The sequence below is a fragment of the Ascaphus truei genome, chromosome 1, assembly GCF_040206685.1.
Source record: "Ascaphus truei isolate aAscTru1 chromosome 1, aAscTru1.hap1, whole genome shotgun sequence".
NCBI classification, from domain to species: Eukaryota; Metazoa; Chordata; class Amphibia; order Anura; family Ascaphidae; genus Ascaphus; species Ascaphus truei.
Window position 1 is genome coordinate 353,694,785 of NC_134483.1, and position 27,896 is coordinate 353,722,680.

Genomic DNA, 27,896 nt, shown 5'->3' on the forward strand with positions numbered 1-27,896 from the left:
CAAAAAGTTCCCTCCGGATTCAGAATCGAGGAAGGCCAAGGCAGGGATTTGACTGCTGACGTACTTAAGGAAGACAGGAAGTGGGATGCGCTTAGGGAGATCCTGTGCGGGAGAGGGGAAAGAAGAGATAGTACCCAGTGAGATCCCCTCATACCTCACTGGGTGTTGGCGTTTCCAAGCCTCAAGGGACAATGTGGCAGGATGTGCCCAGGGGATAGAAGCATAGACCCTCATTCCTCCGACAAAGTCGCTCTGAAGATGAAAGTTGATGGCTGCCCAATTGCATGGGTTCAGGTGCATCCAATGCCGGTAGAGAAGGAACAGAATACCTGGAAGCGGAAGGCAAAGAAACAGTAATACGAGGATGTTGACGTTCAGCCTGCCTTTCCAGAAGTCGTTGATCCACCCTGATGCACAAAGCGATCAAGGCCTCCAATGAGGATGGCCTCTCACGAGCCGCCAGTTCATCCTTTAAGGATTCCGAAAGACCCTGCCAGAAATCCACGGAAAGTGCCCCATCATTCCAGTCAGTCTCAGCAGCGATTGTCCGGAATTCTAGAGCGTATCGTGGGGAAGCGAGAAGGTGACAGTTCGAATTGTATCTCACACTGATTTAAATACCCACGGCATGCCAGCGGTCTCCAGCATATTTACTAGACGTAGGAATTCGCAACTCCGAGGAGCCTGTTCCTTCTTGTGAAGTAGTGGGAGGGATAACGGAACTGGAGACATTAACTTGAGAGGTTAAGGTAGCAACCTGTTGGTTAAGAGTGGTAACCTGGTTGTCCAAAAAGGTAAAGTGTTTGGAGATAGTGGTCAGGGTATCTTCCACCTCAGGGGGGGCTGGGTCTGATGGGCTCTGCATAATGTAACGCTCAGCCTGTCCACAAGCCAGACGAGACCCCGAGACTGAGGTGGAAAGGACAAATACCACACACCTAACATTAAACAGGGGCACGGCCAGAGAGCGGAAGTAGCGTAGCTGGTCCAGGTAACAAAAATAAAAAGAGTTCAGTACTTGCCAACTCCGGTGTAGAAGGGTTAAGTCCATAAGCCAATGGTCTAGGTGATGGGAGATCAGCGTGGTAGAGTGTCCATAATCCTGGGTCAAGGAGTGGAGAGAGCTGCGTAGTAGGGGTCCATTTGCCGAGTCCAAGGGATATAGAAGACAGCGAGGTAGAGAGTCCAAAGCCAAATCCAAGGGGTTCCAGAGAGCAGCGTGGTCAAGGGAGGTCAGCAGAGTATCCAGGAACAGGAACAGGGACTGAAACACAAGAGAGCAAAGCAGAAGCAGACAGCACCAAAGTACAGAAGCTATGCAGAGCAAAGAGGAAATGGAGAGACCAGGCTAAATAGTGGGCTGGAACCTATCAGGGGAAAGGGAGGAGCGGAGGTGTGGTCCAGGGGTCAGACCTGATAGGAGAGAGAAGCCTGGGGGCGGACCTGATGGAGCAGGGGCAGGAAAGTGCGCCGGTGTGCACGCCGGAATCGAAGCGGCGGAACCAAGTCTCCGAGCGCCGGTACATAGAGGCCTGGGTCCGCGCGCGCCCTTAAGGGTGACGAGCGCGACCCGGAAGTGATGAGACAGCCGCGGGGGAGATGCCGACGGCCGGGGAACGCCGCCGGGGGTTAGAGGCAGCGGGGGGAAAAGGTAAGGAAGCGCCGCGAGCGGGTGTCCCCGCAGCGTGGGTCCTTACAGATTTGGTGTTAGTTTAGTATTCTCTGAATGAATCCTGAAAAAACATTGGTGGTAAAAATATAAAATGTTTAGGGGGGATTGTTGCTTTAACCTCTGTAGTATGCCTCAATACTGTAGACTGATTATTTGTTATTATACTGGAGCAGAAAAATGCATTGTTTATACCAGGGGTGCACAAAGTGGGGTGTGCTACATTTTCTGGGGGGGGTGCGGCTGTTTCAGAGGCCCCACGCTTCCCCAAAGGCATTTCAAATAAATGTTGGGGAACTTCAAAACTTACCTTGGTTCCAACCACGCGTCTCCATGGCAACCGGCATCAAATTACGCCGTGGGTCATGTGCCGTCACGTTGACATGGTAACGTGATGTCACACGACCCCACAACATCCTTTGATGCCGGAGCTTTGCATGGAGGGTGAGGAGAGGGGAGTGTGTGAGCAGGAGTGGAGAGGAGAAAGGGGGTGCATGAAGGTAAGTTTGCGCACCCCTGGTTTATACATATGCTCCTTCAGCAACAGAATGACCTACAGTATTAAGTATTCCAATACAATATACTGCAGGTGCATTGGCCCTGCGGGAGTTACAGAATGTTCTGATTACATTCAATAATTAGCATGTAAAGTGATGGATTGAATGATAATCACAGGGTTTAGCCCTAATGAAAATACTGTTTGTTATTGTTAGTAAAGGCAAACGCAAAGTCAGAAATAAAAGCAGACTGTTTGGAAGAGAGCAGTATTACTGCTGGACTACACATGGACACCGCAGGAAAAGTATCCAAATCTTATTTTTATATATATATATAAATATACACACATCAGTTTAGAGAGAAAGGAAGGTCCTTTTTTTGTAAAATATAGAATTACAAATGTACTGTATGTCTATCCTTGAATGAAAGTGCAGATCTAAGACTTTAGTAAATACATCCAATGGGGTAATGGGGTAATATGCATTTGTAGTGTCTGTGCTCTATCATTGCATTCTGTACCTTGCGTGAAGGGTTGAACTACAATTATAGACTCTTTAATAAAAGTAAAATGTGTATTTTTGCAGTTTATTCAAATTTATTAATTATTTTCATTGCTGTTTTGATAATATTACCAAAGTTGTGTTTTTTAAAATAATCTACAGCAGAATTATATCGTTTTCTTAGCTTTTCTTTTTCCTTACAGTGTTGTGTATTTTATAAATTGTGGATAATTTCCTTGGTCTTAATACCTGAGTTTTTGTATTTGTATTTTGTAGATCAAAATTTAAAAAAAAAATCATATGTATCACATTATGTAATTCAAAATTATTTATTTAAGAAAATATTAAGTATTAAAATTAACAAAAGGCTGACAAGAAAGGTGTTTTTGTAAATGTACACTGAAATGCATTTGCATTTTGCCATATACTATTAGCCTGCTGTATGGAGTGTAAAGACTGAAATGCATTTGTTTTCTGATGGGTTGACGGACTGCTCCTTACAGGGTTATAAACTCTTAAAAAAATACTAAAATAATAGTATATGCAGCATGTTATTCTATTCCATGCTCCAGACTGTAAAATAATAGCAAACATTTCTTGTAAAGATAGGTACGAATGTCCACTAATTCCCAAATTGGGCAATGAATTATGCTGTAATCTCCGGTCAAGCTGTAGGGCTGGAACTTACCGCATGTTTCTAAAAAGAAACTCTAGCAATATTTATAACATTTTCAGACTGGGTCGTAGTGGATCATATAATACAGAACAATGCTGTGATATTTAAGTGCAAAACAGGAACTGAGAATGTCCAGTGCTGTAGAGCCTAAAAAGCAATGTCGAAGTAATTTTCTTTGTATAAAATCACTTTGTGATGAGATAAATCTGCTGGAGACTATATTTGTCTGCACACACCAGTAGCAGGAGATTCCATAATATGTGTATGTGTACCTCCTATATGTGGGTCTGGAGACCTGGGGGAGATACAGTAGAGGCAAAGTTTATTCTAACATTTGCCTTAAACTAGCCGGGTTACATTCTGGGTATGTGCTGGGTATGTGCTGGGTATGTTCTGGGCTAGTTTGAGGCACGTTTAAGGCATTTCTGCATTGACTAACGACCCATAGGATTGACACAGCAGGGATCCCTGGCAGTCCAATTCAGTTTGAATGGGACTGCCAGGGACCCCCGCTGTAAATCTGATAGGCCATTAATCAATGCAGAAATGCTGGGGCTAGTTTAAGGAATGTTTAAGGCATGTATTCAGAATGTACCTGGGTGTACCTGGGTCTTTTGGGGAATTGCCACTGGTTTTTGTTAGAATAAGAGTTGCCTCTTCTGTACATAGAGATCGCGAGCAGCCCAGCCTGTAAGGACAGATGGAGGCAGGACCCCTCCCCTCTTATCTGGTTAACCAGCTCTGGAGGAAAGATCTATGTGATCGTCATAGTAGGTCCATAGTAAGCGCGCGACCGTGACGTCACACTTGCCTGCACTTGAGGAGATTTGTGTCCTGCAGGGTTGCGCTACTTGTCATGTGAGGGCATGTCGAAGGCATGCCGGGGGCGTGGCCGTGACATCATATGTGCAGTTCACCCTCATTGGCTGAATCGCACATGTGACCCGGCCGTCACGTTGCTCTCGCCATGAATCAGCCACCTTGGCGCGCATGTGCAGACTATAGACATGCGAAAGGGACTCCATGGGTTTGTGTCAGGCGCAAGCTACATCGCTCGCACCATCGAAACTACTAAGGATGCAGCCTAACATGTTTTGTGCGCCCTGCACTTAAATAAACAGTGATTGTCTCTGGCGTCTGGGTGGTTAAGTAGCCTTCACTGAAGGAGGAGCCATTATGCACACGTGACAACCATCAGCGGCAGGTCATGGCGATGAGCTCTGCAGGTGAGGGCATAGAGGTGATGACAAGCGGCCCCTCTAGGTCGGAGGACACTGCATTATACATAAAGTGATGTAAAACAAAATACAACAGAGAGAAACACAACATGAAAAATATAAATAAAATATGGTAATATGTGATATTTAAGGTCTATTCTTATACTTTTATGCTAGTAACGACTGCTCCTTGAAATAGTTCTGCAGGGGTTAGGGGGCTGTTTTGCATTGTCAGATTAAGTTATCTTGAAATAACTTTACAACAGCAGCTGCATCACATATTGAAAATGTTTTTTTTTCCATTTACTATGCAACCTTTCTTTTATTATGCCAGACCAAATATGACTTGAAGACTTGGTTTATCTTAATTCTATCAAGGCAGGGATTGACAATGTATATGCATTACATTATGCTGCTTCTTGTTATCCTTACAAGTCATATGGTTTTGTTTTTTTAGGTTATTAAATGTCGGGCAGCGGTTGCCTGGGAGCCTCACAAACCCCTTTGTATTGAGGACATTGAGGTTGCTCCACCAAAATCTCATGAAGTTAGAATAAAGGTAACTACTGTATATTCAACATAATAATTGTATGCCTCAATGACTACAGTGCAAATAGAATTATTTGTTGTGAAGTACAGTGCTAGAACAGTGGTTCTCCACATTTTTTTAGAAGGGGCACACCTGAAGGATTTTTACGTCTCAGGGCACTGCTGCTTTTAGACCTGACTCATTCCCTCCTTGTGTACGTGCCCTCACCTTCCTTTTCACAAGCACTCACCCAAACACTCACTCACCCTCATCTTACTCACTATCACCCTTTTACTAATCACACACTTCACGTGTATCATCCCTTTTCACACAGCATACTTACACTCTTTCTTAATCATAAACTACATTTAGCCCCCCTTCTCTTACTTATACTACATACCTACCCACACCCCACAAAAAAAAAACACTAGTCTCCCTCACCCTCCCCACACAAAGCCATCACACATCTCCCACACAAAAAGCCATCACATACCCCACACACAAAGCTCTCGCTCCCTTTTGCCTCCCACCTTCCCACACACTTCAAACATCTCAGTTGCTCATCGGGTACATCCTGCAACGTCTTGAGGTAAAGAGGCTTCTCTCTCCTCTGTGTCAGCTGAGATATGAAAGACAGATCGCATCCTCTACGTGTCCAGGCAATGCAGAAGGTGCCGGTCTGGTAACCACAGGATGCGGCAATGCAGAGCACAGCGGAACAACAGGACTCCACAGGACAGCAGCGGTGAGATAAAAAAGATTCTTTATTGACACATCTGCACCATGACGTGTCAATAAAGAATCTTTTTTATCTCACCGCTGCTGTCCTGTGGAGTCCTGTTGTTCCGCTGTGCTCTGCATTGCCACAACCTGTAGTTACCAGACCGTCTACTCAACCCAGCAGAAGCACGCACATCAGAAGAAAACGGGCATGGTTCACGTGAGTCTTTGCATTGCAGCAATTACTGGGAGGTACACTACAGGTGTTCATAGGCGGTTGTAGACTTGGTCCCTATTGGGAGTGATGTGGTGGGGCTTATATATACCTCCGCTTACAACACTCACCAGGACTATATATATGTCTTTATTTTATGCCCACCTGCATACCCCAGCACTCATTTGTGTATAATACCTACCGTTTACTAGTCTTCTTCAATCAAGATTATTTATACCTTCTATATCCTTGGTCATTAGTAGCACTATTATAGAACTTTGTTCTTCTACCCTGCATTAATGCAGAAGGTGCCAACTGAGCAGTCAGTTGATTTTTTCCCCTGGTGCAACCACACTCTTGACAGAGAGCTCGACACAACAGGTTTCCCGAGCACCCTGGTTGTGAAACACTGTAATATAGTAATATAGGTACACCTGTAAAAAAAGATACATGGTGATACTGTAAAAATCTAAAGGGTCACTTACAGGAACACATTTATTAAAGTGTGTGCAATCGTGAGGCTATCACCGAAATACAACAAAATCTACTTTCGGCAAAATCATAGCAAAAATATAGCAAAACAACTGAGCCAAATTTATTAAAGCAAAAAATACTATTGCTTCTTATGTGGCTTTGTACTTTAATAAAACTGGTGCTGTTTATTTTTTTGGCTACAGTTATTCCCCAGATGACTTTGATATATCTCTTTTTTTTTGGTGTGTGGTTAGTCTGCCCTGCATCAGTTACTCCTGTAAATTAATCTCAACTTCTTGCTAGCAGAATACAAAGATAACCATTTATTACTGTAGCTTCCACATTGCTTATACTGGGAACCTAGGTCAGCTCTAGACTGATTTTTGCCTTCTGTACATTAATTATTTTGACTCTGCTGCCTTATTCTCCATGGATTCTGCATGCTGCCGGGTACTGTATGTCTAATCTTGTGTGACAGGAAAGGGATATAAAAAGACTGTCCTTTACACTGTATATACTAATCCTGGCACGACACTTTCTACCAGCACAAGGTGCTTATATCACACTTTGACATTCTTCCCCCCCCCCCCCTGTACAAAGTCAACTTCTCTAATCTCTCCCTCTGTGCTTCATGTGGGTTTAAGGGGGTTTCCTTCTGAATCAACTCTTAACTAACAATACATAATTATTGTGCATTTTATGATATATTTAGATTATGCATAGCATTAGAATTGTACGATTTTGAAAGCTACGCTATTTAAAATGTTCTTCTTTAAAAAACATTGTTATAATTTTTGTATACTTTTATATAATAATAATAATAACTTTATTTATATAGCGCTTTTCTCCCAATGGGACTTAAGCACCTCACAGTTACAAATAGGGAAAAGAATGCCTAGAAAAAAGCGCAAAGAAATGCCTCCATGGTAAAATAAGTTTGGGATTTAATGGATAAAATAATAATTAAAATACACCACATTTATTTTAAAGAATTATTATTTATTAATAATAAAGCACTAAGTATTAACCTACTCACAACCCACTATTAGCATTCAGGGGTATTTGAGTGCTGACTCATCTGGGATCCTTTTCTCCTTTTTTGCTATAATGATCAGTTATTCCAGCTAGCACCTACCCCATATCCCAAAATATCTATTTCAATATAAGCAGAGAGAGGGTTCCCCTTTACCCTAGTATACTAATTGATGTCATCATATCACCAGCCTTTGCCAAATCTAAGTAGACCACAGTAACGGCATTCCATTGGTCTAAATTCCACATGTTAGGGTCATTAGCAAGTATGGATCACACTAGCATAAAATTAGACAAGCTACAAAAATGTTGGCATCTTTTATGGCAATATCAGGAAGGATTTAAGAAAAGTGATTGAAGAGGCTGCTTTAAATGTAGCGACTGTTAAGCCTGTAATATTGTGAATTTTGACTTGAATAATGAGAGAAGGTATAAGATTAATCAACTGTAAAAGTTGAAGCATCGTTTACATGTTTAAATGCCCCTGTCCAAAAAAGTATGAGGGAAAGGAAATAAGTTTTGGAGCTTAATAATAATAATAGCATGTTTTTGTATAGCGCTGCTAGTTATACGTAGCTCTTTACAGAGACATTTTGCAGGCACAGGTCCCTGCCCCATGGAGCTTACAATCTATGTTTTTGGTGCCTGAGGCACAGGGAGATAAAGTGACTTGCCCACGGTCACAAGGAGCCGACACCGGGAATTGAACCAGGCTCCCTCAAACTCTCAGTGCCAGTCAGTGTCTTTACTCACTGAGCCACTCCCTCTCCCTAACATAGCAAAATGCAATGGCATCGAATAAGGTGGAGGAGACCAGAATCCATTTCCTGGATTTTCGCGTATGTTGCCCCCAAAATTCATCTTGCGGTGTAAAATCCGCAAACGGATTTGATCAGTTTCAAGCCGTGAATATTTGTCAAAATCAACTATTGGATATAATCTGTTGATGGATTTGTTGAATCCAATCCGCGAAGTCAGCAATCCGTTGGCCAACTTTTAAGAATCTGCCAACGGATTGCTGAATCCGCAGAATGGATTCTACAAATCCGTCAATGGATTGCAGAATCCGTGGTGTGTACAGTATTGGCAATAATAAAAGAAATCCGCAAACCGCGAATCACCCTTTTTGAGATTGATCGGTGGACCAAAAAATCGGCCAATTCACTGCGGATCCAAATCCACCAAACAAATGTGCCCATCTCTAGAGACCAGTAGTGTTGCTAGATATTTTAATACTGCACTGTAACAGGGACTTATCCCTGTTTAAATAAAGCAGACTCAGAGCTCTGAGAATCCAGCGTAGATAGTTAATTGCAACCACTCAATTAACTAGTCTCCACCTGGATTAATGAGAGCCATGTAAAAAGCCTCATGTGAGACACAGGAGAGAGATTTCCTTCACTCACATTTGGGCTGACAGAAGGAGAGCAGAGAAGCCTGCACACAGACACTGTCGAGCACAAAGGCTGTGCTGAGATCAAGACACCCAGACACCAAAAGACCTATATTTCCTGGACACAGAGGACCCAGGAACCTGCCAGAGACTGACATGGAGGGCCACCTGCTTAAGGTACCTCCTGAGACTTTGGGGTGATAGGCTGGTAATGGGAATATCCCTACAGTCCCACAGATATGGTCTGGGGAAGTAAGTTAGCCCTTGCAAATGGATAGAGGGTTTGTTATTTTGCTGTTTTTGTATGTTTTGCCAAGATAAAGGAACAGGCTCAATAAAGCCAAGATATAATTTCACCCAAATCGGTCTCCATTATATGTACCTCTGCAAACATCTCTAACATATGGTGTCAGAAGTGGGGTGAGAGATGGCCCTTGCATTTAAAAGGGTCCTGGAGACTGCCTGTGAATTTTTGTCCTTTTGCCTGAATACACTTCCTGCAAACAGACTGAGCAACAAAACAAAGAATCACATGCAGAAGTGACCAGATTTAAAGGGCTACATATTAAGGCAGGAAAGATACAACTGTTCTGAGAAACCACAATGCCACAGTTTGGCCGGCGAGGACTGCAACAGATAGTGACTCACACAAGGAAATGTGACCAGAATCTACCCCACCACCGGTGAAGAAAAGAAAAATGAAAAACCCATGGGATTTTAAAATGGCCGCCCAGCTGAAGTCAAATACAGACTCTGCAAGAATGGGAAAGAAATGTGTTCCTGGTATAAAGAGCCAAGCCACATGGAGCAGTGTTCCTTCAGGTCTTATTCGGATGATGAGGATGAGCCCTATGAAAAAGGGCAGCAGCCAGAGGAATATTTTTTTTTCAACATGCCAAGGAATTGCAGCAGCAAGCAATGCACTGTGGTAACAAGGACAATACAGAACTTTTTATTAGCAAGTGCACATTCAGTATAATACAACTCATCAAGGATTTTGAGCAGTTATCAAAAAAAATTGCAAGGTTGCTTTTCAGAAAGCCTCGATGAGTTGGTGAAATCATGCGGGAAAAGCTTTTTCTTGCGATTTCTAGCTCCTGGCAAAACACATCGTGCGAGAGCCGGCGATATACTGTACATGTGGTACATCTCGTAATCCCATTGATTCCTTTACCATGTAATGGCAACATTTTTTTAAAGGATGTCACATCATCCCTTAAAGTGATGTTACATCCTTTAAAAAAAAAAAGGGAGCATATCACATTTTCCCAAATCCGTTTGACTGTATTACCATGTGATGGCAGCCATGTGGTTTGAAGGATTTTTAAAACCCTGTCACATGGTACAACGTCCAATAGGATTGGAGATGTACCATCTAACCCTAAAATGGTCAAACTCTAAACCATTTTAGTTTTAGAAGCCGACAAGACAACATCTGATGATGGATTTAACATGGGGTTTCCAATGGATTAAAACGAAAGAAGATAGAAAATAGAAGATTTTTCTACCCGATGCGAAGGATTGTGGACCATCGCTGAGGATCACAGAGGATGGTGTCGCCGATTGAGAGCTTCCTGATATGCCAGGATTCGGAGGGTGAAGACTTCTAAAGGTAAGAAAAATATTGAATGTATGTAATTTTAATTTTTCAGGTTTTTTTATTTTTTTGTTTGTTATGTTTTTGCTTGAATCATTGACTGCCAATGTATTTATCTATGCCCCTTTAGGGTATTGATAAATACAGTGACAGGCAATTCATTTTTTGCCAAATGGTTGTTTGAATGAATTGTTATGTTTTCTATTTCTGTTTATTGTTTTGAGTAAGTTGTTGTGTTTTTGTAAGGCTTATTTTTATTACAGTTTAGGATTCTTTAGGCATTTCATTTAGTTAATTGTTCTGTTGATTAGGGGTTTGATTCATTTTATTCTTTTGGTGATTTGGTATTAGATTAATTTTATTGATGTGTTGTTTCGACTTTTTAGTTCTTTTATTCTTCAGGTGTTTAGGTGCTTGTGTATTTCTTTTATTGTCATGTCTTTTTGGTGCTGTTGTTTTCTTTTAGGATGACCATTGACTGCTATAGTGGCTTATCATGCCCATATTATATGGGCATGATGTACCACTGTGCTAATCAATGGGTAGAGGATGGGGATATTTGCTCTGGGGTGGGTGGTTAGGCCTCCAAGGTTTGTAGCGGGGAGAGCGGCTAACCCCTCAATTACTTTAGCGGTTAATAACCGCTAAGGTGATTAAGTGGTTAGGGCCATTAGATTGTATTTTTCTTGTTGCGTTCCTGCCAACAGAGGACATGGATGCGGAGGATGGTGATGAGGATAGCCTTCATCCTGGCAGGGGTAAGTGCAAGTTTTATTTACTTTATGCTGCTGCCTAATGTTTTATTTTAAATGGGCAAATGAGCTACTATCCATATCTGGATAATAGTAATTTTGCCCATTACTGTACTGTATGTGTTGGTGGGGTTGTTTTGGGTAGAGGAGGTGTGTATTAGTGTTGTTGTGTTTTTTAAGGTTTATTGGGAAAGAGGGATTGGGTGAAGGGGGTAGTTGCCCCCAAGGGTGGGTGGTTAGGCCTGCCGAATGGGTAGCAGGAGGAGTTAAAATTTTTATTACAATAGCGTTTTTCACTGCTATGGTAGTGAAGGGGTTAACCACTCCCGCAACCTTCCCGGCAAGCCAAACCACCCACCCTGGGGCTACTACCCCCTTCATCCACTCCCTCTTCCCCCAATAAACAGGATATTCTAATTTTACCCCTTCATTGCCTTAGCGGCTAGCCGCTAAAGTAATGAAGCGGTTTTTATTAAAATGTGAATACTAGTGTGCGTGAGCAGGAGGTCTCCGGAGCAGAATCGCGTTGATTTCAGGTCTGGGGACTCCCTGCTTCCAGAGTTACAGGATCCGTTATGGGGTGCCGGTATCCCCATGCAATGTTTAAATGTCCCGTGTCATGTGACCGGACATTTAAACGCATAGAAGATACCAGCACCCCATACCAGGGTCTGTATCTCGGGAAGCAGGGGGTTCCCGGACCTGAAATTAATGCGGTTTTTCTCCAGAGACCCCCTGCTCATGCACACTAGTATTAAAATTTTAATAAAAACACTTTGATCGCTTGTGAGAGATGTGCAGGGAGAGGAGGCTCTCTCTGTGCAGCTCTCTATGCAGCTTTACAGCCAGATCATATGGGGGAGAATTTTGAGTGAGGCTGAGATCTCGTTGCTGCTGTCCCGAGCGGTTTAGGCATTTTCCTGCCACATGGTTTGAGAGGGTTTCAGATTCTTTCTTAAAACCTTGATAACTCAACTGACAAACCATTGTCGAGAACATGCCAAACCTTGTGAGATAGCAGAAAACTCATTGAGGTTAATAGAAGAGGCCCCCAGAAGTGGTAGCCCTGGCACCAGATAAGTCCCTCTACTGTGCCTGGTTATCTTGGAGTTCAACATCAGCACCGTAAGGGTTATCTATATGACTACTGTACCATAGACACTCCGTTTCTTCTGTATCTAACAACATCTGGTTGTTATACCAGGCACAGCCATTTGGAACTGAGAGTGAGCATTTACAATTTCAGCACCGACATTGGTGCGGATGAGCATATACTCTGTTTGTGGTCATGCTGCTTTTAGTGCTTCTATCGACCATTATTCACCTTTGTAAAGCTACTATGTCTCTGTCTGCAAACTTCTAAATGTATGTGTGATTAAGCTTTAATTTGGATAAACATATGAGGTATGAGGAATAATATTGTATGATGTATCGATGCAATGTTTTTATGATTTGCATTCTTTATATGTGGCGGTAACGTTACCAATTTATTTACATCTTTTTAGGCCCTGGCACTTTTGTTTTTTGTATATATAAATATATATAAATTATTATAGGGTTAAATGACATATTTTATATAATATTTTTGAATATATATATATATATATTTAATACATTCATTTTGGCTTAAAATATTTATGTTGAGATGTTTTGTGTTGGAAATGTGCGAGGTGAGGCTTTTCTTTTTTTTCATTTTACTGGTACCACCGCCAAAATTTACGATTACAACCCTGTTAATTGGTTGGACTTAGGGTGGTTTGTTTTCTCTTTATGTATAAACGTGTGTAAGAAGCCTTATTCCATCACCCAGCCTCTCCCGCATATTAAGAAATCCACTCTGGCGCTTGCATGCTTCACTTGAACGGATCATGGCCAATTGTTAAGTGAGTGCTACTGGGGTTTTGTGAATAATACTCAGTATGTTGGTCTGTATTTATATTTCCCATTTTTAGTTTTTCCATTGTATTATTTCTTTTTGATTTTAACATTTTATGTTGTTTTACCTTTTTAACACAGATTGAGGCTTCTGGTATCTGTGGTGCAGACAACTGTGCACATAACACAGTCTTTAGCAATATTAACTTTCCAGTGATTTTGGGTCATGAAGCTGTAGGAATTGTGGAAAGTGTTGGTGAGGGAGTGACTCAGGTAAAACGAGGTGAGTCTAATAATATTATTGTTACGTAATTTTATTATTGTAACGTTTCTATGCATGTGTCCTTTTGAGGAACAATATACAGGATAGACATGTGGGTAAACTGAAAGGCCTGATTACTAAAGTCAGCCATAAGCAGTACATTTGAGAAATATCACACTTAAAGTGTATTATGTCTAGGTAGGTGACAGATGCACTACAAAGCAATAATGGCTGAACCTTGTAGCACCACAGGGTAGATTGAATATCACAAATAGGGTCCTATTTGCTAAGTGGTGCTATTCCATCCGACAGCTTCCAGCACCAAAGGACACCATATGGTCCATTCACCAAATTGGGATGTAAAGAGTCTTTTGGAACTGGAAGGTGTAAATATAGTAAATATGGTGCTAAGGCCTAGATACATCAAGCTCCATATTAACTTTTAAACTTAAAAAAAAATTGTAAACATGAATACATTGATTTTCACTGGTGGCCACCTAGGCCCTCTCAAAGAGAGCCTACGTGGCCCCATTAGCACTCACTGGCAACCTTTAATAAAGGTTTCACCCCATCCATTATAAAGCACCCCAAAACCAATGCTAAGAACAAGCAGATGCCAGCCAACCATAAGAGTCACCAAATCACAATCAAAGACCCTATACTCTTCCCGCCCACCCTCCCTCCCCCCCCCGCCCCTGCCCCCGCCCCGACAAGGCACTAAGACAGAAGAAATCACAATCCCAGTAATTAATGTGAAGCTAACAGCGCATTCAGAGCATCCTCCTGTAATGGAATAAGCCAATTTTCATGCTTTGCATGACTAAGCGATCTTCAAGTTGTTTCTTAAACGTATTGATCTCAGTTGTTGGAAATGTGTTTCATTTATCCTGATCCACCTGTTGCACTTTATTGCGTTGTTAGTGCCACAATTTTTTCAATACACACTGATTTTTCTTTTATTAGACATTTGTGGCATATTTCTTTATTGGAGTGCTGGGAACACTCACTGTATCATACAGTAAAGGGGGCTGAAACAATATAAATCCAGAATCCACACTTTGTAATGCTCTTCCAATATACAGTACTGAGCAGCTTAGAGTAAAACCACAAAGATGCATCTGTTCAACATTGTTTGTTTGTTTGGAACGGCAAATGGAATACAAAATAAAGTGATTTTGAAAGCAATAATTGAGAATAGAGTTAAGGAAACAATGTTCAGGTAGCTGAGTTTTTTCATCACTTATCAAAGATGAAATGCAAAATGTACGCAACAGAATGTGATCATTATTAGGCATAGTACTGTATTAGAATTATTTGAGTGGCAATGTTAATGTTTTTTGGTTTTGTAAAACGCGATCTTTGTTTCTTTAGGTGACAAAGTCATCCCACTTTTCATTCATCAATGTGAAGATTGCAGAAGTTGCCAGAGTCAAAAGAGTAACCTGTGTCATAAAAATGAGTTTGTTTTCAATTGTTTTAATTTCATAAATAACTAGCATGATAAAATATTCACTATAATAGAACTTTTGTTTAAGATAACTGCACCATGGCCAAAAGTAAGCACTTAGAGCAAAACTTAATTTGTCAAATTACTGTCAATTTTAAGTCATATTTTGCAGTTCTGCACTGTTGGACTAGAATCTGTAGAACATTCAAAGCAAACCATGCACTAATCTGAAGCAAAAATAGGATGATCAGAAGACCAGCTGCCCCTGATAGAAACTGAACTCACCAGCAAAAAAGTGCTAAAAAAACTTTTATTAAACTACATAAAACGGATACTAATCCACAGACAAAAAAGTGACCTCCTCCCACGCGTTTCAATCAACAACTGCTTTTTCTCAAGGAGTATGGTAATAGAGGGGGGGGGGTACTATTTAGACCACTCCTCCTATAATTTTAATCAGTGTCAAACACCTGCAAAAACTTAATACATAATAAAGAAAATACTTAATTGGACATAATGGGTAACATAAGATGTTAAGGAATCGTAATAATAATAATTGTTATGACTGGTGGATGGGGTGAATAATGACACTGACTGAAAAATATATTGTTAAACGTTTATACGGTATAGGTATGATCAAAAACCTAATTGAGGGGTGACAAGCACCATTCATGAAGTTAATGCTGTCCACGTAATATAGTCAGAAACCATTAGACCACCCAGTCACCACCTGTCAAACCTGCAGCAGTTATACCACCAATCTCCAAAATTAGTGTGATATTGCTGCAATATGAAATAATATAAATGGCTGATATAAACATGAACAGAGATAATAAATGATGTCATGGAACAAGAATCACATCCCTGTTTCACCCCCATCTTTCCTTTGCAGCTTCTGCCTGCCAGTTCTTATTTCAGCTGCATGGAGTTTGCACACACACACTGTGCCTGGGTGATATGTAACAATGTTGCATTTCTTGCCTCTGGGCATGTAATCAGTGAGTTGCTACTGCAGCCTCTGAGATCCTTACCAGAATGGGCTAGTCTGCCCTCCCCCCTGTTTTGTTCACAGATAGTCTGTCCCAATACTATTCCTTTTACCCACATTGCTCCTCACTTCCTTTTCCACCCTGCAGACAGTGAGTACAACACCCATCTCTGTTACTCTCCTATGGCAAGGCCATCTCTTTCTACCTGTTTCTAACTACAAATCACTACTACACACCATCCACAAGTGCCTGTATTTACTACTGCTTTTCCAATAAAGTGAAGGAAATATTATAGGACTTGGAGTGATTTGGAAAGGGAGCTGAGTTAATGCTATCTGGGGCAATTCACACATCACACGTGACCCTGGCTTCAGAATAGTAGAAAGAGGACTTTGGGGACACACACAGAGGAGCTGCTACCGACAGTCTTTATGCTTTAGAAACAAGCAAGAAGCTTACACAGCAAATAACAGCAGTCTCTCACCACCACTGTACAAACATACTGCTCCACATTGCTACACAGAGCCACCAGCCTCTATACAGCAAACAACTACAGCTTTATGCAAAGACAAGCGAGCAGCTTTACATTGCTAATAAGAGCACAGACCTTCTACAGCAAAAGCCTGCACACAGCCAGCACACAGCAAACAACCTTGCACACAAGGCAGCAGCTTTGCAGACAGACAGTGCATCTTACACACAGAGCCTTGATTGCCTTCTCTGTCTTTTTGAGTCCACCCTCTGCACAGCTCCATAGTGAGGAGCCACCATCTCACCTACCTGCGCACGTCCCCATCAAGGGCCATGCTACCGGACACCCGCCAGGACACGGGTCAGAGCCACCGGATACCTGTGAGTACAGCTACCCTTACGCTGAACGCTGCAGGACACCGCTCGGCATCATCTGAGACAGTCGCCCATCGCTGACACAGGTAAAAGACCGCACGCCACACGCACTGGCAAAAGACCTACACACACCTACAGCATGGCAGAACTCAGAGCCTCACCAGATATTACGCAGGAGAGTGATCACTCAGACACAGAGACCGCTGCGCAACTGCAACAGGCGCAGGCGGACACAAGGCCTAAACGGACAGTCACACTGACACAAAAGGCCCGCGAAAAATATGAGACTGACATTGAAGCGCACCGCGCTAAATTAGAGTTGGCCTGCGACACTACCACACTTGGGATACGCAATGTCGCCGGCGCCGGCAAATCTGTACAACAGTTCGAGCAGGCAATAACTCAATTAAAGATAGACCACTCATGCTACCAAGGGCTGTCAGAGGCATACGTCACTTACCTGGCCAGGGCTAACACCGGAGAAAGCCTGCAAGAAAGGGACTTACAGCACAATATTGACATGACATGTGACAGCCGCGTGTGAACCGCCATCGCAGACGCCCAAAGCGAGAGAAAAGAACTCCTCCTGGAAACCGCATCGCAGCACTCATGCACATCCAGGCATTCAGCAAGATCAGCGCAATCTAACGCATCCAGCGCAAGCACAAACGCTATCAAGGCGCTAGCCGCCGCAGAGGCCGCACGTGCCAGGGTCGAATATAGTCGGAGAGAGGCAGCCGTAAAAGCAGGAAGAGCGCGCATAGAAGAGGAGGAGCAGACAGCCGCCGCTAATGCCGCCGCCGCTACCGCCGCTACTGCCGCAGCCACTACGCGTAGGAAAGCCGAATTTGATGCGGAACTAGAGGCACTTAATCAAGAGAAGGAAGCCGCCGCCACCATAGCCCAAGCTGAAGTCATAGAAGCAGCCGCGCAACAGGACGGCGGGGAGCAACCGTACAGACGGATAGCCTCAGCCGATCCAATCCAACGCACTGAAGACCACGTAAGGAGCCTCTTCAGTGTAAATAGCAGCACACCATCTCAACACGGAGGGAGTGACTCCACAGACACCAAAAACTTGCTAGGTCCACGAGGAGAAGACGCAGTTCCTTCAGTGGTACATGCTTCCTGGGATAGCTACAGCCACAACAGTGATCCACATGCCAGCACGCACACGGATGCACAACAACAGGTTCGCTATCCAGGTACATCCACACGGGAGAACACAGCCCCTCACACTGACCAGCAGTCACCACGCGTTCACGCCAAGGAAGAGGCAACCGCACGGACCCTCCCAGAAACTACCTCAGAACGGGACCAACACGCCGATGCCTCAGGCCTGACAGACATAGCCAAGTACATGATCCGGCGTGAGCTGGTGCAAACAGGACTCATCAGCTTTGACAACCGCCCTGAGAACTACCGGACGTGGAAGTTCACGTTCATGGACGCAATCAACAGCTTGGACTTCTCAGCAAGGGAAGAGCTCAACCTGCTATCCATATGGCTGGGAAACTAATCCAGGGAGCATGCGAGGAGGCTTCGGACGGCAAACGCGAACCACCCCCAAGTAGGCCTTGACCTAGTGTGGGAAAGGCTAGAAGAGTGCTACGGTAGCCCAGAAGCAGTTAAGGATTCACTCTTCAAAAGAATCGACAGCTTTCCCAAGATCAGAACTAGAGACTACTCGAAGCTACGAGAGCTCGGAGACCTGCTGCAAGAGCTGGAGGTCGCAAGAAAAGACCATTCCTTAACAGGTCTCAACGTCCTAGACTCAGCTCATGGAGTGAGACCCGTCCTGGAGAAGCTACCCTTCAACCTCTAAGAAAGGTGGATTTCACAAGGCTCCAAATACAAAAGGGAGAAGCAAGTCGCCTTCCCCCCATTCCCATTCTTCTTGAGCTTCATCCGCGAAGCGGCAAGGACAAGGAACAATCCCAGTTTCATCTTGGGTACGCAAACCACACACAGTTCAAGCAGCCTGAGGAATGAGAGACCAGTGGCGAGATACGGTAACACCCAAACACCCATCTCGGTCCACAGGACGGACGTGCCTCCCACGACCCAAACTACTCCCGATCAGTCGGTCGCCGGAGACGAGGAACCAAGGGACCCAAACAGGGAATGTCCCATACACAAGAAGCCACACCCACTTAACAAGTGCTTTGGGTTCAGGATGAAGTCCCTAGAGGAACGCAAGAGGTTTCTTGGAGAATTCAGAGTTTGCTTCAGGTGCTGCGGTTCCACGACTCACCTAGCCAAAGACTGTAAAGAAGATATCAAATGTACAGTGTGCAAAAGTGACATCCAGAGGAGCTGACACTCCACCAACTCAACAACCCATCCTCCGTAGCGGAGCATGGCGGGGAGGAAGGAGAAGGAGAGCCAACATCACCGAGGTTTGCGGAAAAGAAAGCGACAAAATGTCCTGCTCCAAAATATGCCTTGTCGAAGTGCACCCCCAGGGACAACCTGAGAAGGCTATTCGGATGTATGCAATCCTCGACGACCAAAGCAACAGATCATTGGCGAAGACGGAGTTCTTCAACTTGTTCAACTTACAAGACAATGACTCACCCTACACACTCAGAACCTGTGCAGGGTCAACTGAGTCAACAGGGAGAAGAGCAAGCGGTTACGTCATATGTTCAGTGGATAACAGAGTGAAGATAGCTCCCCCCACACTCATCGAGTGCAACCACATGGCCACAAACAGGGACGAGATTCCCACACCAGACGTGGCACACCATTACCCGCACCTCAGAGGAATAGCCAACTACATCCTGCCGGTAGAAAAAGGCGCCAAGATCTTGCTGCTGCTCGGTAGGGACATCATGAGGGTACATAAAGTCTGTAAACAGCATAACGGGCCCCACAACGCACCATACGCCCAAAGACTTGACCTAGGATGGGTGATAGTGGGCAGCGCATGCACTGACAAAGGGCAAGGACAAGACTATGTTGACGCCCGCAGAACTGTGATAACAGAATGTGGACACACATCCCTCTCTGAACCGTGTCTTGGCCTTCTCCAAGTGACAGGAGGGCCAAGTGAAGAGAAGAGACAAGGTCATACCCCTGAGATCAACAAAAACATCCTCACATCAGGGGGATGTGACAATGGCCTAGGATGCTTAGTGGTTCAGACAACCAAGGATGATGAGTCGACTCCACTGAAGGAAGAAAGTAACCTCCCAAAGGTGACCGACAAAGGGATCGTCCAAAAGACAATAAACAATCGGACGCTCCTCCCGCGAGCAATGGCACGGCTAAGACGTACAGTTGTTCCTCTCCACAGAGTATCAAGCGACAAAGCAGCCAGCTGTCACGGCTGGCATAGCCGCAAAAGATTGCGACCTACAGGTGAAGCCACAGTGTCAAAAAAACTGTCCTCTCACACGTCTAAAAAGAGACAGTCACAGAGACATTTCATAAAGGGATTTACTAGGGCAAAAGAGACTGTTCTTCGTTACGTCCCGGGAGAAAATAACCTCCTGATGGCAGTTAACAAAGAGACACAAAAGCGTTTCACCAAACTACGGGGAGATGTTCTCGTGCAAGAGGAATGCACCGATGACCTACGGTGCACAGCGTTCCAGACAACAAGGGACGACGACAAGCAAACACCATCGAGGGAAGATAGAGGATTCCCGAGGTTAACAGTCAAGGAGCTCTCCAAAGACGGACCAGGCAGTTGGGTGACTCCACTACAATTCCATTCATCAAAAGGACACCTCCCGAACAATAGAGAACCTGCCATCTCTAGGCTCACTTCGCTCTGCCGCAACCCACAAAGGGAGCCGGAGACCAAGAATCAAATTGTGGTCTTCACGTGGAAGAGATTTCTTAGCGGACACGCAGAGCCAGCGCCTTCACTGAAGGAAGGTAAAAATGCCGGCACCTCCCATCATCTGGTGTTCACCACCGTCAGAAACCCAGCCAGATCTGGGTAATGTTCAGCTCCAATGCTCAGCACCAGGAAGCCTCTCTAAACGGGGCACTACTCACTGGACCAGACTTGATAACCGGTATTCCAGGGGCGTTGATCCGCTTCTGCAAGGAGCCAAAGGCCATCTCCTTCCACCAAACGCCAGGTGATAGGGTGACAAACTACCACGACTGGCACATCCACGAGGTGATGCACTCTGTAGAGAAAACTACAGAGTCAAAGGGACTGTTCTCTCAAAAGTAGAAAGAAAACAGTGCAAGAGACCTTTACACAAAGACATTGTGGTGCATCAAGTTAACCTAGAGCTGTGCATCCACCTACTTCCCTTACCAAGATGGCGAAGGACTTCTAGCTGGGGGTACCGGCCAGTATCCCATCGTTATGTGGATATCATCTTTGCATTGTTATGTTGTTATATTGCACATATGTTCCACATACACCTAGAATATAGTGGTATCTCCAGATACCAGACGGGGAGTGTCATGGAACAAGAATCACATCCCTGTTTCACCCCCCTCTTTCCTTTGCAGCTTCTGCCTGTCAGTTCTTATTTCAGCTGCATGGAGTTTGCACACACACACTGTGCCTGGGTGATATGTAACAATGTTGCATTTCTTGCCTCTGGGCATGTAATCAGTGAGTTGCTACTGCAGCCTCTGAGATCCTTACCAGAATGGGCTAGTCTGCCCTCCCCCCTGTTTTGTTCACAGATAGTCTGTCCCGACTATTCCTTTTACCCACATTGCTCCTCACTTCCTTTTCCACCCTGCAGACAGTGAGTACAGCACCCATCTCTGTTACTCTCCTATGGCAAGGCCATCTCTTTCTACTGCTGCGACACACTTTATTCGAGCAAATACCCAGTATGTACCTGGCAGATACCTGGAATGCGCCGCTCCTCACCTCTGACAAGCCCCGTTGCGTTTGCCTTCCCAGCCATGGTTCATGCCTGGCTGACGGGCGGCTGATCTGTTAAATGATAATGATTAGGATTTAATAGGTTGCAATGCTTCGCGTGTCTACCAGATGGCATAAATTCATGAATTGTAATGCAGTATATATATATATACTGTGCAGTATTGCAGCCAGCGGGAATAAAATGCTTCAATCCCTGCCTGGAAAAAAACGCAATGCACTCGGGCAGAAAACAGTCACAAATCTCAATACACCCGAGTATACCCGAATTCGTGGGACTAGCCGAGCTCGAATAAAGTGTGTCGCCAGTGTACCTGTTTCTAACTACAAATCACTACTGCACACCATCCACAAGTGCATGTATTTACTGCTGCTTTTCCAATAAAGTGAAGGAAATATTTTAGGACTTGGAGTGATTTGGAAAGGGAGCTGAGTTAATGCTATCTGGGGCAATTCACACATCACACGTGACCCTGGCTTCAGAATAAATGAACACCAGGAGGTACTGCAAAGAGTTAACATAAGGTAGCAATGGATATCAAATCCTAGATAGTCAAAAACCTGAATAAATCTTTCCGTGTACAGAACAGATATTAAGCTAAAACAAATCTACTGATGGATGATATAAATTATACAAATGCATACAGTAGACCAGGCATTTAAGAGTTAACATAAGGTATCAATGCATATCAAATCCTAGATAGTCAAAAACCTGAATAAATCTTTCCGTGTACAGAACAGATATTAAGCTAAAACAAATCTACTGATGGATGATATAAATTATACAAATGCATACAGTAGACCAGGCATTTATGAGTTTATAAAAATTTAAATATCAATTTGGTCTATTTGGCCCAAAGAGATGCAACTCATATACTTAACATGTAAATGTCCAACCAAAACCAGAAGGGGGTAGGGGAAGGGGTAGGGGAGGTGGGAGGGGGCAGAGGGGAAAGGGGAGGGGAAGGAAATTAGGGAGACAGGAATGTCTGGTCTACTGTATGCATTTGTTTAATGTGTATCATCCATCAGTAGATTTGTTATAGCTTAATATCTGTTCTGTACACTGAAAGATTTATTCGAGTTTTTGATTATCTAGGATTTGATATCCATTGATACCTTATGTTTACTCTTTGCATTAACTCCTGGTGTGAATTTACTATCTCTATTCATGTTTATATCAGCCATTTATATTATTTCATATTGCAGCAATATCACACTAATTTTGGAGATTGGTGGTATAACTGCTGCAGGTTTGACAGGTGGTGACTGGGTGGTCTAATGGTTTCTGACTATATTACGTGGACAGCATTAACTTCATGAATGGTGCTTGTCACCCCTCAATGAGGTTTTTGATCATACCTATACCGTATAAACGTTTTACAAGATATTTTTCAGTCAGTGCCACCCCATCCACCAGTCATAACAATTATTATCATTTTTATTACGATTCCTTAACATCTTATGTCACCCATTATGTCAAATTAAGTATTTTCTTTGTTATGTATTAAGTTTTTCAGGTGTTTGACACTGATTAGAATTATTGGAGGAGAGGTTTAAATAGTACCCTCCCCCCTCTGTTACCATACTCATTGAGAAGAGCAGTTGTTGCTTGAAATGCGTGGGATGAGGTCTCTTTTTTGTCTGTAGATCAGTATCCGTTATATGTAGTTTAAAAGTTTTTTCATCACTTTTTCGCTGGTTAGTTCAGTTTCTATCAGGGGCGGCTTGTCTTCTGAGCATCCTATTTGTGCTTCGTTTTGCCGATCGGAGAGACGCCATGGAGAGAAGCTGAACACCTACTACAGGTGCACCGCAAAGCAAGGAGGCAAGGGGAGCGGTAATCTATTGTGAGTACATGGTGTACTCCATACCGGACATTTGGTTGGAACAGGGGGGGCTGTGCACTAAGCTCAATGGGTTTGCTTTCTGATGTTCAAAAAAAGCACGTCCGTTAAAAAGTGAGGTCAGGGACGCGATTTACTAAGGCCTTGAGCCCATTTTTTAACGTACGTGCTCAAAACACCCACAGCTAGCGTTCTTAAACTTCACGTACGCTAGCTGAAAGAAAAATAAGCCGCATGTAACATTTGCATGGAGATTTGCCATCTCCATGCAAGGCTGTTACAGGCGATCATACACTAAATAAATACATTTGAATTATAGTGTACATGAGCAGGGGGTCTCAGGAGCTGAACAGCATTGGTTTCAGGTCCGAGGACCCCCTACTACAGGAGATACAGGCCCCGTTATGGGGTGCCGGTATCCCCTACAGAATTTCAATGTCCCGGTCACGTGACGCGGACGCTTGAAAGTGCATGGGATACCGGCACCCAATAACGGGGCCTGTATCTCCTGAAGTAGGGGGTCCTCGGACCTGAAACCAATGTGGTTCAGCTCCGGAGACCCTCTGCACATCTACACTATGAAACACATGTATATTAAAAAAAGATTTAACAAACATCAATACACGAACCCCCCCCCCCCCCCCACCCACCCACCCCTCCGCCCTAGTAATTCATTGGTTTGATTGGTTAGTGTTACTATTCATTTTGAGTTGGTTTAGGAATTAATTGGTTTCATTGGTTAATGGTTTAATTAACTCATTGTTGATGTTGTTACTGCTTTAATTCATTGGATTAGCTGGCTACTGTTTTTATTGACTTTATTTAGGTATGCTAATGCAGTGTTTAATAATAATGGGCAAATACTCTATTATCCATATCTGGATAATAGTTATTTTGCACATTATTGTACTGTATGTGTTAGAGGGGTGTATTTAGTTAGAAATAATGTTTAGTATTTTTGTAGGCACAACATTGGTACCGCAGGCCCGCGGTACCCCGGGACGGCCGCGGGGTCAGCCGGGGACACCCGCGCGACCCCCGCCTCCCTCGGGGACCCCCGCGGGGTCAGCCGGGGACACCCGCCAGCCTGTTGTATGGGTGTTGCGCATGCAAAAATGTAAAGCAAGACATTTTTCAAAGTCCAGCTTTTTTTGCTTCTACCTTGAGCTGACGTGTTCTGTTGAACGCAACTTTCGTGTACGCTAAGGTTACGTAGCTTAGTGCATCCCGCTTAAGTGCAGTATTTAACGCAAACAGGGTAACGAACAAGCAAAGTTGGACTTAGAAATATTTCTTGAAAAAAGTCTGTTTATGAACGCAAAGTGCCTGTTTGTGTGGCTTAGTTCATCGTGTTCAGCGCAATATAACGTTCTAAGAGCACTTTGTTTGAAACGACTTAACGGAGCTTAGTGCATGACCCCCAGGGTGTTTATTGCAGCCACAGCTGATTTGCCGTAGATCATCCTCTCTCCACTGGCTTCACCGTCAGGTAGTGCGGGTCTGCACCCGATTCCACCCTTACATATACCTCCGTATTAGGCATGTTAAACTCCATTTATGCTCCTTTTCACACTCTACATTATAATGGATTAGGCACTTGTAGCTGTAAGTGTGTCCTTTAGAGACGGATTTTCTGTTTCTACATGCACTAATCTGTTTTATAATATGTTTGTCTAACAGTTTTATTAACAAAACGGGGCTTATGGATGACAACACCAGCAGGTTTACTTGTAGAGGCAAGAAGATCCACAACTTTCTAAGCACCAGCACTTTTACGGAATACACTGTCGTAACTGAAATGTGTGTCACCAAAATTAATGCTGATGCCCCTATTGAAGTCTGCCTTATTGGCTGTGGATTTTCAACTGGATATGGTGCTGCTATTAATACTGCCAAGGTAATTAATACGATAATCTCACAATTTGAAAATCTATGATATATCAAACCATAAGAAAAATTAATATTCTGTAATTCGTATTTCCCAAATTATGCACATAGATCTCTTAGCAAAATATCCTTTACATTCTACATTGTATTATATAAATATAGAAAGTTATAACATATAAAAAAAAACTGTATAGATAGAAAGAGTAGAGGAGCACAGGGTCAGATCATACAACAGATGATATATAAACACAAAATATACTTATGATAAATAGACAGGATATCCAACAAGATATCACAGATGGTAGTGTAGCTGCAGTGATAGCGATATAATGATACTATTGATAATACTCACACGGCCATGTGTAAATAAAAGGGTTGAATCTGGTTTCTTTGGGTTGTTCCTTTCCAAGCTTTCTATCTGATTCTCTGTAGATAACTCAGTCTTTTAATGCCGTTGGTCCTATCCAGGCTCATGTGCGGTACCACAGTTCAAAAGGCACAACAAGGAGGACATTTTTTGTCCCATGCCACAGGAGAGGGCTTTAATATTAAGCACTTATTAATTACAGAACAACATTTGTTGTATATCTATTGGAATGCCCATGTGGACTCCAGTATGTGGGACGTACCTCAAGTCTATTGAGGGTCCGCATACTGGAGCACATGAGCAACATTAAGAAGAAACTTATCACGCTCAATGTGTCGAGACATTTCAGTTTAGTGCATGCAGGTAATCCAACAGGACTAATTTACAGAGGAATTGAGGTTGTACCTGCTAGTTGGAGAGGAGGTGGTAGACTTTTGAGATTATGCCAGAAAGAGACATTCTGGATTTATACGCGGACGACTTTAGTTCCAAATGGACTTAATATAGATATCGATATTGGGGCATTTAACTAAAGAAAATTGTGAATCCATGAGTTATACACTCCGATTATAGATGATTACAAATTATCCATGTTATTATTGCCACAATTGCTTACATGGACTCTTTGATATTTGATCTTTTATAGATCATTGCCATCCAAGACACAAGTTGCAGCACCATGCTCACGACGATATTTAATGTGTAGATAGATGTATGTTAAAAACAACTGATAATCAATAAAGCTCCATGTTTGAGAGCTTTATGAAGGTGTAAAAAAAGTGCATATAGTTTGTACTGAAAAGATTCTGTATATGGATCAGAGTGGGAGTTAGCACGTGTCTCCAATCCTCCCCATCTCCTGGCAGTTATTAGATTGTATCTGTAGATTACAACAATCTTTAGGAATTTTCTATCGAATATTTACATACTTAGAGGGCGATGCACTAACCTGTGATAACTGCTTTAAAGAGCGAGAAGTGGCTTTTAAGGCCGATACAGCCTGTTGCGTGATTCACTAAGCAGTGATAACAGCGCTTTATCGGCCTTAAAAGGCATTTTTCTGCCCTGTGAAAAAAACACGTCCGATCAGGCAAAAAGCGGCAAACGCGCCGTTTTTTGCCAGTCAGTGTGATTCACTAAACAGTGATAACTCGATCTTGCTTTAAAAGCACGCCAGATTTTCGTGCCAGCTATAGGCTGGCGCAAAAGAAATGAAGACTGTCAAAAAAGCATTGTTTACATTTTTCAGGCACACCATTCATACAAGGAAGGCGGGTGTCCCCGGGTGATCCCCGCGGGGATTTATTTTAAATAAATACTCCACCCCCCACCCGCCCCCTAACACACACAGTACAATAATGGCCCAAATTACTATTATCCATTTAAAATACAACATTAAGAAGCATAAATAAAGTAAATAAATCTTGCACTACATCTATAACTGTTTTGATAGTTTTATGACGTGAATACAACATGAAACGTGTGCAGAATACACTAATATTTAACATTTTCAAATCTCATTGGCTTTGATAGAGTTTATTGTGGACCAATTCTGTTTATAACAGGGCAATAATAAAACATTGCAGATTAAATAGTAGACAGTTTAAAGCAGCAATCCTGCCTTTATAACACACACACACACACACACACACACACATATACATATGTATATATATATATATGTATATGTATATGTAACATGGCTGGTCCAGATTGCCTCTCTGCCTCCTGTCACGTAAGTCCTTTGTAGCTACAGGCTTGACAGGCAATCCTGTGGGCATTCGACCCCCCTCCTGCTACTCTGAGTGGTGACAGAAGTGGTGGTGACTCGGGGTCAGTGTACAGCCTATCAGGGTACAGACCTTGAGCCCTCCCCTTCTGGAGCTCAGGGAGGAAGTGCCAAATTGTAGCAGTGCTCATCCAACCCTGCTAGGGAGTGGAGGTGTGTGGCCGGTCTCCTCCCGGCTGGGAGAGGGACAGGCCAGTCAGTCGCTCATGGGCTGGCTGGCCAGGAAAGATCAAGAGGTCTCCATTAACAGAGAGCCAGCACCATCCAGAGGCCAGGGATCCTCTGACCATCATGCATCTGCTGTGTAAGAACATCTACAGTGTCTGCAACAATAAACTGTGAACTCATCAAAAGCCTGTCCTGGTTTCCACTACAACGCAGACTACTCAGCATCTCCTGGGCCCTTGCAGGTTTCCCAGCACAACAACACATGTAACACAGCAACATCCTCC

At 43.4% G+C, this 27,896-nt stretch overlaps 1 protein-coding gene across 1 annotated transcript in view; it reads left to right on the forward strand.

Annotated features, from left to right (window-relative positions):
• Positions 1-27,896, forward strand: part of LOC142499723 (NADP-dependent alcohol dehydrogenase-like) — an 89,297-nt gene that overhangs the window by 39,545 nt on the left and 21,856 nt on the right. Inside the window, exons 2-5 of the mRNA XM_075609529.1 lie at positions 5,018-5,119; positions 13,288-13,429; positions 14,780-14,867; positions 25,082-25,298. Coding sequence (XP_075465644.1) covers positions 5,018-5,119; positions 13,288-13,429; positions 14,780-14,867; positions 25,082-25,298 — 549 coding nt within the window. The remainder of the gene's footprint in view (positions 1-5,017; positions 5,120-13,287; positions 13,430-14,779; positions 14,868-25,081; positions 25,299-27,896) is intronic.